Genomic DNA, 22,220 nt, shown 5'->3' on the forward strand with positions numbered 1-22,220 from the left:
AAACCTTGACCCAACAGTAGTGAAAAAAAATACTTTATCATTTTAGTGTAATGTTTTTCACTAAATAAAATGATGTTCTTGGTACAATTCATGGTTGATTTCATTTTTTTCTGTAATGTCTATTCAATGTATACATGAATAAAACTATTTAAAAAATTAGTAAATACATTTATAGTCTGTAATAACCTATTTTGTTATTGTTAGTTGGCTAAAAATTATTAATGTTTAATGATTCATGTTTTATTCAAAGGCACATACATTAATAACTATTCAAGCTTTTATAGAGCAGTCCAGTCTATCTAATGTTCGTCCACCATTAGATTTTAAATATATCTGTAGCTATAGTTTTGGCCAGATAATCAAGTGTGGGGAAAAAAGTGGCATTGTAGACGGAATTTTATGAACGGGTCCAAAACGGACCCGGGCCGGGCATATGACCGGGTCCAAAACGGACCCGGAGCGGATATGCGGCTCATTCGCGGATCCAAAGCGAAGCCGGGGCGGATGTACCCATTTATGTACGGATACGCAAAGGGACCGCAGCGGTGTCGGACCGGATCCGCGATCCGCCACCGCGGCGGATCCGGCGCGGTGTGCAAGTGGACGCAGTTTCGGATCCGCTTTCTGGATCCGTTCCGGAGTTCACTGTACCTCCGCGGCGGATGCGTTTCGTAGTCAGTTTGCTGTCTGGGTAATAAGCTATAGCACGTTAGTTAGCTAGAAAAAAAGAGCTATAGAGAGTATTTTGCTAAACATAGGCTATTATATTACATATTTATTATATTTACTTATCATTAAATAAAGTTGTTGTTATAATAAAAAAATGCATTATATTTAATTTGTTAAATAAAGTTATTTTAACCTTAAATAATTTTACCAGCTGATAAGGCTCTGTCTGTTTACAGCATTAGGTGAGATTTTTTTCTTGAGAAAAATGAATGCCTATCTTCTAATATTTATCCAAATCAGTCAATTAAATCAAATCACAAGAATTGAACTGAATTGAAATCCTGAAATTTGTTTCAAGCAATAATAAAAAACGTATCTTACGAGAATGTGTACCATATAAACATTGTAACATGTTGTCACCAAACCTAATACAATTCAATTATCTAACTTATCATCGCAGAGCAGAAAAAGTATGTGACCAAACAAAGCTTCGGAAGTCCGTGACATACAAGTGTGGGATCAATACAGCTCTATCTAATCTCATAAAAAATTAATGAGACCACAACTCATGCATAGCCTGATCAATGGATTCACATATTGATCAATAATATAAAATATACAAGTAGGCTATGTGATCATAATTATATTAATTGAAAAAATATTTTGGGTGTTCTGCTTTAAAAAAAAAAAAATACATATATATATATATATATATATTAAATATAAATTATGTTATAGGGAAGTGCAGGTTTAAATCGTTTAAATACGCCTCCTCCATAATCATTTCACTTTTTATGCATCAGATGAGGTTGTGATTCGCAAAGCTCGATTTTTTTCAAACCAGCTGTCCCGACCTTTCGACACTGCACGACGTTCAAATCTTCAAATGTCATCAATCACGTGGTACTGTCATTTTGATACAAGCATCGGTACAGTGTGTGATACAATAGTGCTTTGAAAACTGTGTCGGAGCGCCAGAGCCCCGGTATCAACCGTCCCATCACTACCACTGTGTGTCTGAGCGCCTGTTTTCTTGTCCCGGATCCTGTGTTCTTGTCGTCTGCCTGGTTGTTTGTATTTTACCCTGTCTGGATAATCTTGATCTCAGTATGTTTGTAACTTTGCTTGCTTTTGACAACTCTTTGGACTACCTTCAATTAAGACTGCATTTGGTTCTTCAGCCAAGTCTCAGGAGTGTTTTTAACACGGTATAAACTACTTCTAAAGGCAAGCTCAAACTACAGAACTGTTAAACTACCTGATTTGCTGTGGTGCTCTCACTACAGAACAAAGTTCCTTGCCATCTGTCTTCTTGTCATAGCAGTGCTCATACACAACACAGCTGAGGTGTATAAACCTCAAGTCCTTTGGTCAAGCTCTTGTTGGCCGGCAGCCAGAAGCTCGTATACATTTTGTCTTTGACAAAATCTTTCTGCAACAGCAAATCCAAATCATTTGGATTCATCACATTTTTGCTCACCCCCAGAAAGTGGCAATTTTAACATGCTATAAAAATGATTTGTAAGGCATTTTGAGCTAAAACTTCATATACACTCTCCAGAGACATCAGGCTTATTTTACATATCTTAAAAATGAGTATAATAGGTCCCCTTTAAGCTGTACTGGGTTTAAGAGCTACAGTAATTTTAGCATTAAATGCTATGTGAATTCCTTCAAGACAAAAAATATATTAGTCCTAATATTAGGAGCAACATGTCCCTAATTTTTAAGAGCTGCTTAAGAGAAACAATTAGCCTTAAGATTGTTTTGTGAATACAGCCCCTGATTTTGCATCTGTGTCACGTGAACCACTGCAGCACACACCAGTGTGCTCCAGACACAAAGACAGCATAGCACAGAGTGAATCATATGTGCAGGTCAGCACAGACAACAAAACATTGCAATCAAACATTGCAAAAAAGACCACAACAAAAGTTTTAAATAAGTGCTGCAAATTGTTATAGCAAGGTGTTACCCTTTAACACTAGGATCTCTTGAATCCTAGTAGGAATTAAAAAATATATGGGTTGTAATAATTTGGTTTTTCTTAAAGCTAATTTAGTATTAAAGTAACAGTCCTCTATGCTTACACCCTCAAAATTTGATAGACATTTTTTTTCTCTTATGTGAGATTTGTGGATTCTGCTGTATTACATCAGATAAAGCCAGTTAAAAATGATGACCATAAAAATATTATTTCTTAACAAAAGATCCCTCTTAGGTGACCCCTAATTAAATTTAGGCACACATATGAGACGCAACGTCTAAACATACTTGAGAAACTGCAGAGAGCAGTTTGGATCCTCCAGTTTGTCGTTGAGCTGCTGAACTCCTGATTCTCCTGGGTGATTGTAGCTCAGATCCAGCTCTCTCAGGTGTGAGGGGTTTGAACTCAGAGCTGAAGACACATAACCACAGCCTTCCTCAGTCACCATACAGCCAGACAACCTACAGACACACACAGTCAGATCATTAACCCTCTGGGGACCAAAAACGCGCCCGCGCGTTTTGCTCGTTTTTTTTTTTTAGCAATGAAAATAAACACTAAATGCTCTGTTAATTTTGATCTTTCATTTTCGTGTAATACATCAAACGATCCTGTTCAGTTTCTATTTTTTTTCTGTATACTCACAATAAAAATAAAGTGTTTTGCTTTTTGACAAATAAAGAAAAATTAACATGATGCGATTTCTGCCTTCTCACTGTCAGTAAACTCCCATTTGAAACGCGTTCGAAAATGATCTATAACTCCGCGAAAATTCAGTCAAACAGGCAAACAGACCCACGGGCATAAAGCTTGAGATCGCATCTGTTAAATGAAGTAACTTATATAAAAAACAAATATTCTCATCTTCTGTAATCTGTATAAAAAGAGAGCGACTCCAGTCGAGCTCATTACGAGCTAATTCACAGTAATGTGACCACTCCCCGGAGAGCGCGTGCTATTCAAACGCAAATTCTGAGAACTATTGAAGATCTGTGAAACGCCCACATCAGCTGTAAACAAAGCGCGTCGCGATCGAGTGAGGCATAATATAGCCTACCTTATGGAGAAAAGACTCCTCAGAACAGTGCTGATATGAGGAACAATATATCCTGATATGAGGAGCAGATCCCGCTGAGGAGTGAGGTAGGCTGTTTTCTTTTCTCAAGTGTGGAATAACGTTATGGAATAACGTTAGTGTAGGCCTATGCAAACCGCAAAAAGATGAATCGCATTTCTATAATATGACTCGCCTTTCTGTGAGATGAATGAAGGGTACATATTTGTAAAGACTGTTTAGCCTAAATATAAATCGCGCGTCTGTGTGTGAAAGAATAAACTGCTTTGCTATAGCCTACTGAGATGAGTAAAAATCGACTGGAATATGTTGAAATAAAATGTATTTGTATAAGCAACGTATTAAACTGCAAATTAGCATTTATATGCCCTAATATTTCATAAAAACAACGCTACAGTCAGTCACTTGTTGACTAGATTTGGGTACAGTTTTTAGGCTACTGTAAAATATACTGCCACATAAAATAAGCTTTTGTTTAGCAATTTCTGCTCATATCTAACGTTTTATATATATATATATATATATATATATATATATATATATATATATATATATATATATATATTTGTCAAAAATAAAGTCATAGACTAAGATGTTAGATGTTCCAATGCGGCTATATTCAAACTAATGAATACATATGATAAAATGTAGGCCTATAATCTTTTTTCTTTTTCTTTTTTACAAAGAAAGAGTACACTTGAAATATTGTTGAAATTGTAATTATTGTTGTAATTGTAACATTTTTAATAAAATAGCAAAACATATTTACAAGAGAGATGTAAGCAAAATCTTAAATGGTCAATATAAGTCTTCTTCTAAATACATCCTTTGTCCTTGCATTGTGGCTCAGTCAGTGTCACACCTGAAAGGATGGCTCATTAGGCAGAGTCATTATGCAGAGTGGGTGTGAACTACTCCTCCCCCTCGCATATTGGCTTTCCAAGCAAAACCTGTTTTACACCATTTAAATCAATGTATTTTTTTTTTGTGAACGATAAAGCAAGACTATTTTCATATAATTTTGAAGCTAGAACTCAAAGGGACCACATCCATTGGTCAAAAGTCTTGTGGACACATATTTAATATGTGTTTTGTGGTCTTAATTCAGCAACTTTCATTTTTATTTTTTCCAATAACCACGCATAAACATTATTCTCTTAAAAATACAAACATCTACATACAAGTTGCTCGCATATTATGGTAGCCCTGTTTGTGCTATATATAGTGAATTTACACCTTTGTCATTAACATGTTTATAAATAACTGAAAAAAGCACAAATGTCAAGGCATGTCAGAACATCTCAAGGGCCCCAAAAACACCTTGGTCCCCAGAGGGTTAACAAACACACATCAAAATTATGACCGGCTGACTGTAGATTATCCCTTATATGCTCTAACACACCTCAGTATCTCCAGCTGACAGTTTGGACTCTTTAATCCATCAGAAAGCAGTTTCACTCCTGAATCCTGCAGGTCATTGTTACTCAGATTCAGCTCTCTCAAGAACGAGTTTGAAGATTGTAGAGCTGATGATATAATTTCAAAGGACTGACCAGTGAGATTACAGCAGGCAAGACTGAAAAAAGATTCAAACAAATTCAAACAAAATTAAATTCTTAACCTTATTCTTCAACTGTATTTCCATTATATCATTATTTATTTGTATAATCCATTTAAATGAAATGGTTAAGACACAATTTAAGATATTAGGACAAAATTAAACACGCACAGAGCTTTACTGCAGTTGATCACAGCTGGTATCAGTCTTCTTCTACCCTCATCTGATGTGTTGTATTTCTTGAGGTCCAGCTCATCCAGCACCTCCTCTGACATCTGAAGCATGTAGGCGATTGTTGAGCAGTGAGCAGGAGAGAGTTTCTTCTCTGAGTGTTTGTCTGATTTCACAAACTCCTGAATCTCTCTGGACAGAGTCTGATCTTTGACTTCCAGCAGACAGAGGAACAGATTGATGGATCTTTCAGCGGAGAGTCCATGTCCATCTTGGATCTTCTCTTTAATGTACTGTGTGGTTCTCCTGATGCTCTTTGAGCTGTTCACTGTGTGTGTCAGTAGATCCTGTAAGAGTCTCTGATTGGACTCCAGGGAGACGCCCAGCAGGAACCGGAGGAACAGATCCAGGTGTCCATTCTTACTCTCAAGAGCTTTATCTGTTGCATCCCTTTGCAGGATATGCATCACATCACAAAACTGCAACGTGTCAAAAATTTTGATTGCATAATGATAAAATGCATAGAATGCAGCGAGAAACTCCTGAACGCTCAGGTGAATGAAGCTGTAGACTTTTCTCTGATGAATCACAGATTCCTCCTTAAAGATCTCAGTGCAAATCCCAGAATACACTGAGGCGTCAGTGACATCTATGCCGCTCTCAATCAGGTCCTCCTCATAGAACATCACATTGCCCTTCATCAGCTGTTTGAAAGCCACTTCAGCAAGTTTCACAATCACTTCTCTGTTGGACTGCAGGGGTTTCTCTGGATCTTTCTCTTCATACTTCTGATTCCTCATGTTGATCTGAATCAGCAGGAAGTGGATGTACATTTCAGTCAGAGTTTGAGGGATTTCTGCACTCAGATCTTCTTCCAGGAGCTTCTGAAGCACAGTGGATGAGATCCAGCAGAACACGGGTATGTGGCACATGATGTGGAGGCTTCTTGCTCTTCTGATGTGTGAGATGATTCTGCTGGCTTGATGCTCTTCACTGATTCTCTTCCTGAAATATTCCTCCTTCTGAGGCTCATTAAATCCCTGAATCTCTGTCAGACGGTTGATTAATTTGGAGGGGATCTGATTGGCTGCTGCTGGTCTGGAGGTGATCCAGATGAGAGCAGAGGCAAGCAGATCTCCTTTAATGAGGTTTGACATCAACACACCCACTGATGAAGTCTCAGTCACATCAGAAACTTTCTGAGCGTCTGAAAACATCAGTGTGAATCTGCTCTCATCCAGACCATCAAAGATGAACACAACTTTACACGCCTCATAAATCTTTGAGTCCAGATCTTGAAGTTCAGGATGAAAGTCCTGCAGAAGTCTGTGAAGACTGTACTGATGATCTCGGATCAAGTTTAGCTCTCGAAATGGAAGCACGAACATGAAATCTACATCCTGATTGGCTTTCCCCTCGGCCCAGTCCACAATGAACTTCTGCACAGAGACGGTTTTCCCGATTCCAGCGATGCCTTTAGTGAGAACAGTCTTGATTTGGTCTTTCTCCTCACATCCTAGTTCAGGTGAGGCTTTAAAAATGTCGTTGCAGTCAATTGGAGTGTCTTGTGAGTGTCGTGTTCTGGCTGTTTTCTCCATCTGTAAAACCTCATGTTCTTCATTCACTCCTTCTCGCTCTCCCTCTATGATGTAGAGCTGTGTGTAGATCCTGTTCAGGAGGTTTTCATTCTCTTGGAGTTTGATTCCCTCAAATAATCTCTCATACTTGTTCTTCATGCTGGTTTTGTGATGGTCTTTGACTCTCTGCAAGTCTCTAGTCTCCAGTGTGTGTGTCTGCAGGACTGCTCCAGCTGTGACCTGCATAATATGGGTCTGATATTGGGATGTAGAGGATGGCACAGATCTGATCACAACATAAAAAAAAAAAAACATCAACTAAATTTACATGTTAAAAAGTTTTAGCACACAGTTTACAGGTTGATACACAGTAAATTATCCAGTGTTAAATTAACACCGACCGGTGTTCATATGGGAACCACCAGCAGGGTGTTAAAAGTAACACTGAAGCAGTGTTGAGTTAATTAGATAATTAAGTGATTAATTGAGTGATGATTGTTCGATTATTGAAGACACCTGATGATAACAAGCAGAACCACTGAAGAAAAGAGAAACAAAAGAACTACAACTGGCATACAGACACAGCCTTAGATGAAATCAACTGAGAAGACATGAAATCTCTGTTATTACAAACCAGTTTGACCTTATTTTTGTCAATCATCTACAGAAGATCTTTTTAAGAATTAACAGAGATTTAAATGTTGATGTTATATTGAAAATGTTTGGTCACCATTATGGTGATAAGTGTATCCTTTAGTTGGGCAGTTTGACTCTTTAAATTTTTATATGTTAATTGTTGTCTTTGTAACAGTGTTTACCAAACCACATAATTTGTTGCAAAAGAAACCACAAACAAAGATTATCAAGTGATATACATTTCATCATCATATAGAAAAATGTTTCACAAATGTCATCACTGACCAAAAGAGGTCACTTGTTATTAATAGATTTTTACCACCAATATGTTTTTTTGCCAAAGATCAAAGATTCTGAATTTTAATTTTAATTTCTAATTACATTGCGAGAAAACTTCAAGAATCATCTTCTGAATCTCAACAATGGTGACATGCTTAATGCTGCATTGCATTCTGGCAGCCATTTGTTATATAATATGGTGGCTCCCAGCCTGCATTGCTGCAAAAAGCATGTCACCATTGTTGAGATTAATATGCGAATTCTTGATGTCTGTGTGTGTCAAAAATAATTTAACCGACAATGTTTTTAAAATCACAATTCATAATGTCAGATCGGTGGTAATAAATTATCATTGGTGAAAATAATTTATTAATTACAAATAACTATTTTTGGTCAGTGATGAGATTAGTGAATCATTCTACTTCATGATGGTTCAAACTATATCACCTGATCATTTTTGTTTCTGGCTTCCTATGTAAAAAATTATGTATTTTAGTAAAAACTGTTACAAAGACCACAAGCTCACATAAAAACACCAAGAGTCAAACTGACCAACTAAAGGAAACACAGATCACCATAATGGTAACTTTACAAAACCTATAATTTTCAATAAACTGGTTTCATATTGTTTTGATTATGTAATTCAAATCACCATCCTCAAAGTAGTCCATGTGACATCAGTGGGTTAGTTAGAATGTTTTGAAGCATCGAAAATACATTTTGGTCTAAAAATAACAAAAACTACGACTTTATTCAGCATTGTATTCTCTTCTGGGTCTGTTGTCAATCCGGGTTCACGACTCCGCAGTGACGCTGCTGACGTGTTATCTGGTGCGCCTGAGCTTCGTTTACAGTCTTCGTTTACAGACGCACGCTGTAAACAAAACAATCTTTGCAAACATATCTAAGGATTTCGAAACAGAGGAACAATGTAGAATAACTTGAATACAGCGTGCGTCTCCCTCAGACTGTAAACGAAGCTCAGCACCAGATAACACGTCAGCAGCGTCTTACGTCAGCAGCGTCACTGCAGAGTCGTGAACCCGGATTGACAACAGACCCAGAAGAGAATACAATGCTGAATAAAGTCGTAGTTTTTGTTATTTTTGGACCAAAATGTATTTTCGATGCTTCAAAACATTCTAACTAACCCACTGATGTCACATGGACTACTTTGATGATGTTTTATTGCCTTTCTGGACATGGACAGTATACCGTACATACATTTTCAATGGAGAGACAGAAAGCTCTCGGACTAAATCTAAAATATCTTAAACTGTGTTCCGAACATGAACGGAGGTCTTGCGGGCTTGGAACGACATGAGGGTGAGTCATTAATGACATAATTTTCATTTTTGGGTGAACTAACCCTTTAAGGCAATAAGGTGTTCTGTGAAGCTGCTTTAAAACTATATTCATCTTGATCAAATTTTGGACCCATCTACTGTTTGTCTATCAATCTGTTGTCCCAACATGTAGTACTGGGTAGCTTGAATGCATGGTAAATTGTTTTGAAAGCATTTATCAAATACATTCATGGGTATCGTACTGTACCTGAGGTCAGAAGTGAAAGTAACAGGGTTGTGCATGGACTGATCACTCTTCATTGACACACAGCTGGGTCCTGCACCACACTCTTCTTTCTCCTTTCCGTCCTCCTCTCTCTCCTCACAGTGATGCATTTTGGAGTTGTGTTTCCCTTCTGTTTGTCTTGATTTAAGGCCTTAATCTGTTAATTATCATCAAAAGGACAATAAAAACAAATTTACAGTAACATTGGCAATCAAGTTTCATCTATCAGATTCATGTATTAAAACAGTAACTTTTAAGCTCCATTGCTCTTCAAAATTTGTAACATTCAGTCTTACACTTCTAGTTCTGAGTTCAAACACCTCCTGCTTGCAGATGGCAAACTAATATCTGATTATGACCCTAAACACTTTGTGCTTGCATCATATTTTGTCCTGCACTGGCACTTCAGTGTGTTTCTCAATCAGAAGGCTATATTCTAGTAAAGCCGTCTCAGTTTGAAGGATACTTGGAAGCAGCTTTCATTTTGCATCCATCATTCAGTCTGTTTTAAAGGATGCATCAAGTGTATCCTTCATGTCCTCCAATCACCCACAATCCTTTACACAGAGTTCAATTTGCAAAAAAGAATTAGCGGAAAATTAGTCTGAGTTCATTATGACAAAAAATATTTATTTTTTTGTCATAATGAAGACAAAAAATATATTTTTTTGTCATAATGAAGACAAAAAATATTTTGCAAGACAAAAAATATTTTCAAAGATGAAGGCATCATTAGGATATGCAAAAAAAAAAGTCCTTAGATGAGGGCATTATGTTTTGTTTTATTTTAAATTACATAATGCTAAACTTTCCAAGATGCAAATTACTTTCACTTTCAAATTATTCACTGTACTGTATTAACAGAAAGAACAATAATATTAAGATTTTTATTACATATTTTTCCAAAAGTAATTTAAAATACTATTTTTGCACCGACACTGTTTTAGCACATGCCACTATACACTGGCACATGCCAAAGACAACCAGATGCCACTAAGCATAAAGGCATGTGCCAGTGCCAGGCTACTTAATACCGTCTCTCATTCGGGAGTCAATTTCTGCTGAAGGTGAACAGTAATATCTACATTTTCTCTGTTTGCTGAGTGTTAGTCACGCTTGTCAGGAAAGTGAGAACACACACACTTTTTATCGAATCATTAGCCGCGTTTCCACTGTCGGGCCAGGGCCGGGCCGTGCTAGTGCGTGCCAGGGCCAGTCGCGTTTCCACTGTCACTTCCGGGGCTTGATCGGGGCTTGCTCAGGGCCAATGGCCAGGATTTCTGGCCCGTTGAATAACTTGGGCCAAAGCGGGCCAGCTCGGGCTAGAGGAGTGGTTACGAACAGAGGCGGAGTTTACCTGAGTCTGGAGACGGCAGCGCCGGATGATTCTGTCAGCATTAAGACTTTTAAAATAATTTAACTCGCGTACATGTTTGAATGCCTTCTGTTTGTGATGCAAAAGACTATGTGCGCTAACATTACCATAGTAAACATAGTAAACGCTTGAAGACAGGCATAGTAAAAAAACAGTGAACGCTTGAAGAAATCAGACCAATCATAAAGGCTATCATGTTTTTATTTTATCTGTCAGTAGCCTATGTCTCGTCTCTTTATACCGGACTATCATAAAATAAAGCAACTTTTTTTTTTCGGGAGCTTCCTCTGTTTCTCTGACTGAAAATATCTCTATGGGAGTCGAGAGAGTGCTAAATAGGGCTGTGCGATATATATCGTGAGATTGTTATGCGCATCTCGTCAGTAAAGCCGGTTCCTTGATTAGTAGTAAATCGCCATCACCTGCTTTCAGATGGAGCGGCATTTACTACAAAGAGCCGTAATTAACTTTAAAGCCCTGGCTCGCACTGGCCCGACAGTGGAAACGCGGCTAGTCATCATCAATAGTGGGTCACTTCCACAATTTAGTATGATTGTGTTCATATCTCAGATCACCCTTTTTATGCGGACTCGGGTACAGTTCACAAGTGTTTTTTTGTTGCTTGTTTTTTGCAAGTCAGCACAATATAGTGAATCCTTTACGTTTAAATTAGGATGCAAACAAGCATGTGAATGCAGGTTAGGGCCGTCAGGTAAAGTGGGCAATTATAAAGTTAATGAGCTTATTAAGTGATTGATTGAGTGATGATTGACCATTATTGAAGACACCTGATGTTAACAACCAGAACCACCGAAGGAGTCACAATTTTAGTCACCATTATGGGGATCAGTGTTTGATTTAGTTGGCCAGTTCACCTTTAAATGTTTAACTTTAGATTTAAAATCTTTCTTTTAGGCACACACAGACATCAGGATTCAGTGTATGAATCTCAACAATGGTGACAAAAAGAATAATTAATTAGGGAAAGGAAATTACTAAGACAATTCAGATCATAATTTATTCATACCGCAATGCATGATGGGAGCCATGAATAAGTTTTGATTGGTGGCACCCAGAATGCACTGCAACATGCTTTATTATTGTCACCATTGTTGAGAATCACAGGCTGATTATTGATGTCTGTGTGTCCAAATAAAAGTATTTTGATCAGAACAACTTTTAAGAAATCGTTTTGGTTATATTGAAAATTCTGAAAAGAGTATACTATAGAATCACAGGTTGCTGTAATCAACAAGGAAAACCTAACTCTCTAAATGAGTTTTGTGATTTAGGTCAAACGATGATTATGTCAAAACATAACCAACACCACCTGATCAACTTTTCTTGTTGTTCATCTAACTGGTATAACTCCGTTACAACAGCCAAACTAAATCTAACGTCAATAGATTAAGGGTCAAGAGTCCAACTAAAGCAAACACTGAGAGACAGAGAGTAAGAGGAAAGAGGAGAGAGAGAGAGAGAGAGAGAGAGAGAGAGAGAGAGAGAGAGAGAGAGAGAGAGAGAGAGAGAGAGAGAGAGAAAAGAGGAGGTAAAGGAAGACAGCCCCAAGAAAGGGACCCAGAGAATAAGAAGAGCCAGAGCACCAAAGAGACATAGCAACAGTTTCAATCTTCTTTTATCCTTTCCTGACTAAAACCCAAATGTGAGACAAACTGTCAAACTGACCAATCAGATAACTCCAACTTCCCCATTTAACTAAAGGTGTGACAATCCATCAACCCCCGAAGTACACACATATTGGCCTACAGGCCTAGATAACCATCTGTGTCTTTGGGAACTCCAAATGGTCATTGTGCATGGTGGAAAGAAGTATTTGTTCATTTCAAATATCTTGGATTATTTCAATTCTACAAGGGCATTATGTTTTGTTTTGTTTTAAATTAATAACATAATGCTAAACTTTCCATGATGCAAATTACTTTCACTATATTTCACTTTCAAATTATTCACTGTACTGTATTAACAGAAGAACAATAATATTAAGATTTTTATTACATATTTTTCCAAAAGTAATTTTAAATAATATTTTTGCACCGACACACTATCCACTGGCACATGCCAAAGACAACCAGATGCCAGTAAGCATAAAGGCACGTGCCAATGCTGGGCTACTTAATATTCTCTCATTTGGGAGTCAATTTCTGCTGAAGGCGAGCAGAAATATCTACTATGTCTCTAGGCGCGTTTCCATTACAGATTTGCGCAAAACTTTTGTGATTTTTTCTAAATATCGATAAAAAAATATTGCGAAATGACGGCGTTTCCATTAAAGGAGAACTCCGGTCAATTTTAACATTGAGCTCATTTTTTTGTACATTTGGAGTGCTGTCAATACAGAGAACAACGACAAAAATCGGTGTTGCCTACACCGAGTTATTCTATTTTTAAAATTTGCACCCTGTTGACTTCAATGGGGCAAGTACTAAACCTGCTTTTAGCCTCTTAAAGGGGCCATATAATGCCATTTTTGTACAAGCTAATATGATTCTTTAGGGTCTAAATTAAAAGTTTGTAATATACTTTAATTAAAAAATGTCATTAGTATTATAAGAAAACACTCATTTTACCTGGTCAAAAACAGCTCTGTTTTCAGCACGCCGTTTAAGTGCATGTGTCTTTAAATGATAATGAGCTTTGCTCACCCCGCCCCTCTGTTCTGTGCGTACACGTTTATAACACAATAACCATAACGCGTTGTTCATTATAAACGTGGGATTATGAATTATATTGAGAACGTCATATATAGAAAACATGCCGGATTGTACCCTGAGTGTAAACAGCCGCATTCATCGTGAAGCGTGCAGCAAGCGATTTGCAAAGATTAATATAAATATTAATATAAAGGTTAATAAAACGTTACACTCACTTCAGTTCTTCTGGAGGTTCACAGGAACACGAATAGTTGGTACCGATCCTTTCAGGAGCAGCTTCTTAGCAAAACCAGCTTTATACTGACCTCGTTTGTAAAGCGACCTCGTTTGTAAAGTCTGGTGTGTGAAATGATTCACGCAAACATGAAAGCATTGACGTTGATCGTGCAAAACAAACTCAGCCACTGCGTCTTCAGCGGTTCGGATTTAGGAACATCAAAATGACTGCTGTGTTCGTTATTACACCCAAGAACAGAACACCACAATCGCTTAGATGCCATTCTGCTCATAGACAGTGCTCCAGCGTATTAACGATGACCGCGCCGGTCCGTGCGGACTTTGATTGACAGCTCGCTCACGAGCGAGGGCGGGTCTGTGTTGAAACGCTGCTGTCAATCAACATTCGTGGGAGGGGCGTCCGACCGTGTGACGTCACTAGGTCGAACGGCTTGATTTGAGAGAAGGGAAAACATATAAGAAGATTTAAAAAAAAAAAATGGATGGATTTTTGTCATTTTATGATGGTTGTGTACAGGCACTGCCAACACACATTTCAGTACAATCAACTTGTAAAAGTGCATGTGCCATTATATGACCCCTTTAACATCCTTGATGTGTCATTACAAGTGCACAGAAAATGTGAGTGATTCCTTCAGAGTGAACACGAGTGAGTCTGACTGCAGTAGATGTGAAAGATATGTATAAAAATGATGTTATTTAAGCCAGCGCAAATACCTTTGTTTACATCCTGTTTTTCGGTTGAAGTCCAAAGTAGTCGATTGCCGAGTTCACGCGCGTGATCATAGGTATTAAACCCATGCGTGTGCGACATAACTTTTACCTCTACGTTATTACTTCAAGACATCAAGAATCAGCGTATGACTCTCAACAATGGTGACAATCAATGAAATGCTTCATGCTGCAGTGCATGCTGGGTACCACCAATCAAAACTCACCCATATCTCCCAGCATGCATTGCAGCTTTAATACATTATGCAGCTGGAGTTGATCTGATTATCTGGATATTTTGTTTGATTGTCACCATTGTTGAGATTCATATGCAGTTTCTTGATGTCTGTGTGCATCTAAGTGCTGCCATAGACTAAAGGGTTTTGTGCACTAAATAGTTTTAAAAAAACAAGTATATTATTTAATAAAACTGTAGACATGCTGAAGAATCAAATGACTTCTATTATGAATAAAACAATATTAAATCCAATATTAAGTCCTATATAATCAAAACACTAACTACTGAACATGATCAGGGATTCAGGCACTTACACAATGATATAATCATCATCATTAATAAACAACCATCATCACCTGATCTCATTTTCTGATGGCTTTTTTAGCTACAACACATGTGCTTTATATACACACAGCTGTAGCAGCCAGAGAAAATTTTACATTTAAGAGCCAAGGGTCAAGAGCAAACTAAAGCAAACGCTAACCACCATCATGGTGACATTAAAATACAAAATATGATTTCATTAAACTGGAAATTAAAGAAAGTAAATCTGGTTAGTTTAAAGTGAAGCTGGTAATAAGTGTACGGTCATGCATTTCACCTTTTTGTTTGGCAAAATGACATCAGCAGAGGTCAAAATCTTGACATCAAATTGACATCAACACTCTGACGTCAATATGACTTTCATTTTTGACCTATTTCGTGACGTCATTTTGACATCAATGTTGATGTCATATTGATGTTAAATTGACGTCAAGGTGCCCGCTGGGATGAATTTAATAAAGAACTCCGTCTCGTATTCTGTCCAAACACACCGCGCCTTCTAAGTCAGGTGACTGTAAATGCGCAAAAACTGTTTCCATTGCAGTTTTGCGAAATATTCCTTTTTCGAATTGCCTGAAAAACCTCCTCATGCGAGCGTAAAAACTTTTTTTGCGATAAATGGGAGTTTTTGTGAAATTTACGTGTTTCCATTGGGCGTATTTTCAATTCACAATTACAATTTGCGCAATTTGAAGGGTAATGGAAACGCGGCTTCTGTTTGCTGAGTCAAGCTTGTCACGAAAGTGAGAACACACACTTTTTATCGAAACATTCATCATCAATTGCGGTTCACTTCCACGATTTAGTATGATTGTGTTCATATCCCAGATCACCCTTTTTATGCGGACTCGGGTACAGTTCACAAGTGTTTTTTTGTTGTTTGTTTTTGCAAGTCAGAACAATATAGTGAACCCTTTACGTCACATTACCAAGAAAAATCATAATATAAAATGTTTATAATATTTTTATTATAAACGTTATATAATATGTGTATATATTTATAATATAATATGAACATTTTTGCGTTCTGCTCCACACCTCAAAGGAGAACTCAGTAGATTCAGGTACAATTAACGACCATTAACCTAAATTATACTCAAATTCAATAAACAAATTTACATCCACTGGTTATTTTATAGTTGACATGACATATAAAATCAACTTTTATTAGAAAACAAAAATGAGTGTGCAGTCAGAAAACTCAAGTAACGGAAAGAAAGAGCAGAAAGGAAGTCAAGGCATTAGATTAGACATTCAATATGTGGAGTGAAGAAAGGACGTGAGGAGCAAAATTTTGATGCAGAGCATAAAGCTTTAAAATATGGACACAATTAAAGTTAATTTTAAGTGTTTAGTGAAAGCTTACACAGCAAAACATTGTACAATATGGTTATCATTTGAAATGTTCCTCATTCAATATTTATTAGCCTCGTTGTTGCATGTGTTATAGTCACATTTATAATATGTTTCATCAAGATTTCATGAATCATTAATTAATCAAGATTTCATCCAATCGAATGTCAACACAACATGTTCTATCAGTTGTTTTATATTTTGCGCATGCATTGAGTGAACAGATTAATTTTACTCATAGCCTAGCCCTAGGCTATACCACTGCACAATAAACTAGAATAAAATAAACGCGGGGAAGGAAGTGCGTACATTACAATGCAAATGATAATGTAGGCGGCTATAAATTAGATGAAAGACACGTAAGCACATATAATATTTAACATTTCAATAGACATTTATCACTAATGACAAATTATATTAAATTAATTAATAATACATTTGTATTTGTAAAATACACATGGATGTAGCCTATTAGGATGTAGCCTATTAGCCTACATATTACATGAACGTATGGTAATTTATATTCTGGGGTTGTTAAATATGTTTTTTGATAATATGTGTTAATATTCTGTATGTTCTTAATTTAGAAACAGATTTTTTTTTTTTTTTTTGATAAATCGGGGACGGCCCACTTTATAGGCTACCTAATAAGTTTAAGTTAACAAAAGTAATAATACAATAAAATTAAAATCTAGTTATCTAAACTACATGTTTAACAAAAAGTGCATTTTACATTTTCTCATAAAAACCAACATCTTTACTTTTAATGAGAAAATAATAATGAACTATTCTAGGGCGTATTATAACCCATGCCTCTGAGATGTGTTAAAAAACAACACACAGCATGTGTTGATGGTATTTTGACATGTTGTGTAGATTTTTAATACACAATGTGTGTTAAAATGTAAGTCTGAATAGCACTGGATGGAGGGCAGTTTGTGTTTATGAAAAAAATCCCATAAAAAGCTGTAAAAAAATTTTTTTTTAAATAAAAATATATAAAATCTTAAAGGTGGGGTATGTAATTCTCTTTTTTGGCCATTTTTTCAAAATCACTTGAAATCCTATTCCTAACCCACTTACAGCCACTGAGTTAGAAGCACTGAAATAAAAATTAAGCAATTTAATCATCTGTGGAACGGGCAGGACTCGAAAAACTCCAGCCAATCATTTCCAAGACCACCTAGAATCATTGGACAGTAAGTGCGTCAATCAAACGTCGTACTATCCCCCCTCCCCCATCCATGTCCATGTTCATGTTCTTTGAATGGGTGGAGTCAAAGGAAAAAAGGTAGGACCATTTGAGGTTCTGCATATCACATACCCCACCTTTAAAGATTAACGGGTGTTTTTTGGCAGCCAATAACATCATGCCTCTTTTTCAATGTTCTGATAAACATTCAAACATCTGATCTAATTTTCTCTCGCCATAAAAAATGTGTTTTATTAAAATACAGTAACAGCAGCCAGAGAAAAACTAAAAGAAGACTAAAGGGTCAAGAGCTTCAATAAAGGAGCCATTAATCACGATTCTGGTGACTTCAAATAAAACATTCAATGAAACATCAAACCTCTGAACCTCTGTTAATTCTCAATAAGAGCGTGTCTATGTAGATTCATGCTGTCTAAACCATCCAGTTAATAAAATGTTCAAACTCTTTATTAAACATCACTGGACTCCATTAAAAACAAGTTAACAATACGTTTCAGTTTCATCCAAACACTCAGTTGTAAACACAGGAAGTAACTGTGGCAATACACCGACTACAGTAGCATGTAATATCTGACACAAGTTGTGTAACTACCCACTAAGCAAAATGATGTCCGAAAGACGTCTTTTCAACGTCTTTGTCACAAAAATCGGACGTTGAAAAGACGTCCACTGAGGGTCTAGAATGAAAGTTGATATGACGTCTTTTTTCGACGTGTTCTGCACGTCCGATATAGACGTCCATCGAACCTTCGTACAAGGTTAAACACTAGTTCATATGTGGGCATTGTGGACATATTTCAACATCATTTATTGTCTTATTTAGACATTATTACTTTGACTATTGCTGTCAGATGATCTTAGTGAGAATAAACAGAGGTTTAGATGTTGATATTTATTTCATTTGAAGTGTCACCATTGTGGTGATCAGTGATTGCTTTAGTTGGGCTCTTGGTCCCCTTTCTTTATACTTTAATTTTCCTTTGACTGCTGTAACAGTGTGTTTGTGTAACACAATTGTTGTGGCAGAGAAAGCCTAGAAAAAGTTTGAGTGTTATCAGCTCAATGTTGATGATGACATAATCATCACAAAATGGGCATCTAATATTGTTTAAAGTTTTGTGTTTATATTTGGGATTAATAACCACCATCCTTGTGGAACTGCAATATTTCACTTATTTGAAGGTGGATAAAAATCATGTGCACATGATGTTTTGAGCAAATGTATCAAATAGTCACACACAGACATCAAGATTTTGGATATGAATCACAACAACGGTGACAAAAAAAAAAAAAAAAAAAAAAGCTTCATCCTGCAATGCATGATGGGTAGCTTTCATAGTACAAAACTCATTCTTAATTCTCAAGCTTTTTTGTTTTGATTGTCACCGTTGTTGTGATTCATATCCAAAATCTTGATGTCTGTGTGTGACTATATGATACTCTTGCTCAAAACATGTGCACATGATTTTTATCCACCAAATATGTTATAATTTTAATGCTTTTGGCACTAATATTGCAGTTCCACAAGGATGGTGGTTATTAATCCCAAATATAAACACACAATTTTAAACAATATTAGATGCACATTTTGTGATGATTATGTCATCATCAACATTGAGCTGATAACACTCAAACTTTTTCTCAGCTTTCTCTGCCACAACAATTGTGTTACACAAACACACTGTTACAGCAGTCAAAGGAAAATTAAAATATAAAGAAAGGGGACCAAGAGCCCAACTAAAGCAATCACTGATCACCACAATGGTGACACTTCAAATTAAACAAATATCAACATCTAAACCTCTGTTTATTCTCACTAAGATCATCTGACAGCAATAGTCAAAGTAATAATGTCTAAATAAGACAATAAATGATGTTGAAATATGTCCACAATGCCCACATCTGAACTAGTGTTTAACCTTGTACGAAGGTTCGATGAACGTCTATATCGGACGTGCAGAACACGTCGAAAAAAGACGTCATATCAACTTTCATTCTAGACCCTCAGTGGACGTCTTTTCAACGTCCGATTTTTGTGACAAAGACGTTGAAAAGACGTCTTTCGGACATCATTTTGCTTAGTGGGTATAGGCTACCACATTATTGTGTAAAAGGTTTCAACACACTTCTGTGTAAGAGGAATAACACATTAGATGTGTTAAAGGTAACAAAATGTGTGGTCCTTAAAACAGAGATGTGTTAAGAAACGACACAGGTTGCGTGTTAAATTTGACACAACATGTGCTGTGCCTGAGCACACACACTACGTGTTAAAATCTACAAAACATGTGTCATTTTTAATATCTCTTTTTACAGGTTGTTTTGTTTTCAACACATCATCTTATAAAAGCGCGCCAACACTATCAATGTTTTCATTTCTATTTGCACATTAGCCTAAGTATCGTCCGGTTTGAAATCCTCTTTAAGGAAATGGAGAAGCCTACAATAAATGACAGAGTATTTATATTATAGCCTACATTATAACATAAAGAATAACTTTTGAACTCACCACAGCATATATCGGAGTTAAATAGCCTACACTGGAGGTGTTTTGTTATCTCCTGACTGGCATCTCTTCCGTTTCACTTTTGTTTTCTGGTCAGGTAAGGTGACTTGAGGTGTGTTCCATTCGCCCGTACAGTGCTCTGAGAAGTGGACTACACTGGGTAGACTACTCCGCCATCTTGAGTGAGATTCCAGTCCGTACTCGTACGTGTTCAGTGCGAACTCGAAGGGCACTGCAAAAGACATATAGGTAGGCTACAAGGCACAGACAATAAATACATAGACGCCCTATCGGCCGTTTTGGAGCGTTGCTGCAATAAGTCAGCGCGTCTGCCAATTTGCTGAGGGCAAGACTGCGCTGTAAACCTATGCAGGTACACGGGTGAGCTGCGGTTTTTCTGGATAAAAACAATAACGTTTACATTTATCAACCGATTTCAGTGGTTTTTACGTGGTGTAGCCTACTAAAAGTTCTATCTCTAGTTATTCAAAATCTCTAGAGTTAGACTTATAAAATATAAGGAATTATCAAAGTTTGAAAAGGCTTTGTCATGTAGGCCTATTACTGGATAAAAATTGTGAAGACCCCCATACTGAGATATAATTACATTTTCACATTAAATGAAATAAAGTTTTCTTATTGTGGAAAAAAAGCATTTTCTGTCTTTAACCTGCTTTTAGCTTTTCTTGTGCTTAGAATTAACCGCCGTTGAGAAAACAAATCGGCAAATACAAATCACACCGGTATTCCGGCATTCTGTATTTTTATAGCACTAAAATGATAGATATTTACAGATAGATAGTCCAAATATACAATAACAAAGATAACTGATGGATCCTTTTTGGTAATATGCTATGATATGGTACAACTACAGTGCAATGCAAATAGTAAATATAAGATAACGTGAGAAGTAATGGTAAATAGTTTAGTGTATTGTCAATAAAATAAAAATAATCAGTATACAGCAAATAAAATAGTAATGAATAGTATAATTATATAGTATATAATTATATAGTATAATGAAAAGTACAATAATATAATAATAATAATATTAATAAATTGATAATAGCATATAGTTTATGTATAATACTATAATAATAACAATAGAATATGAAATATCAATGACAGAATATAGACAATAAAAAAATAATAAGTAAATAGTGACTAGTACAATAATTTAACAGCATAACAATACTAGATTGATAATTGCAAATTGTATAATATAATAACAATAATAATAATAATAATAATAGCAAATACAATGTACTGTAATATGAATTGCAGAATAATATAGACAATAATAAAAAATGTAAATTAAATAGTGACTAGTACATACCTGAAACAAATACTTGTCATAAAGTCGGTTTTAAGAAAATATAGATGAATATTTAGAGTTCAGGAAATTCACTTTATAATATAAAATATAATATTTAAGCTAAAACTATAATATAAATCATGTCAAATCATGTCTCAACTTTCACAGCTAACTAACAGCTAAACATCTGACTGACGTTACTATTACTAATTATATAATGACCAAATACAACCAGAAACAAATGTGACCCGTCACGGAAACCAGGGACACAAGTCGGCAGCACAACTTTCGAGCAAAATGAGAAAGAAGCGTTTTTTTTTTCAAAATTGGTGATTTTCGTTTTTTTGCAGAATCTGTTAGTTGAGATCACGAAGAAGCCTCTCCGTGTTTGAGATAGCAGTAATGGTATATTTAAAAGCGTACATTTTGATGTTGAAATCGGCTTGTTTTTCGGAGATTCTAGCACGCAGTTGGGGCGTGTCATTGTCGGTGTGTATTTCCATACTGAATAAGCCGGCGTGGCTACTTATTATGCAGCGCTCTGGCCGGCTCTATCTGATTTCAAAATTCAATGAAGATAGACGCCAATAACATAATGATGTCCAGCAATCGATTTAAATAGTAGCTTACATGGGGTTTAATTTGTCATTTAATGAGATGTAGCCTAGACGTAGCTCCGACTATATATTTCACATGTGTATGAATGGTACAGTGGTAGAGCGTTCGCCAGTCGTGTCAAAGGTTGATGGTTC

At 36.4% G+C, this 22,220-nt stretch overlaps 1 protein-coding gene across 5 annotated transcripts in view; it reads right to left on the minus strand.

The window, feature by feature from the left end:
• LOC307154469 (protein NLRC3-like) overlaps positions 1-20,307 on the minus strand; it is a 96,596-nt gene extending 76,289 nt beyond the window's left edge. The window contains exons 1-5 of one of the 5 annotated variants that reach the window (XM_079864446.1): positions 20,153-20,287; positions 9,507-9,675; positions 5,461-7,323; positions 5,134-5,307; positions 2,944-3,117 (exon numbers count right to left, since the gene is read on the minus strand). In XM_079864446.1, coding sequence (XP_079720572.1) covers positions 2,944-3,117; positions 5,134-5,307; positions 5,461-7,323; positions 9,507-9,634 — 2,339 coding nt within the window. In that variant the 5' untranslated portion in view covers positions 9,635-9,675; positions 20,153-20,287. Of the gene's footprint in view, positions 1-2,943; positions 3,118-5,133; positions 5,308-5,460; positions 7,324-9,506; positions 9,682-20,152 lie in introns of those variants that run through there. The other 4 variants (XM_079864444.1, XM_079864445.1, XM_079864450.1 and 1 more) reach the window with 4 other exon arrangements.
• Positions 20,308-22,220: the final 1,913 nt, after the last annotated feature.

This window comes from Squalius cephalus, assembly GCF_949319135.1.
Source record: "Squalius cephalus genome assembly, chromosome: 2".
NCBI classification, from domain to species: domain Eukaryota; kingdom Metazoa; phylum Chordata; class Actinopteri; order Cypriniformes; family Leuciscidae; genus Squalius; species Squalius cephalus.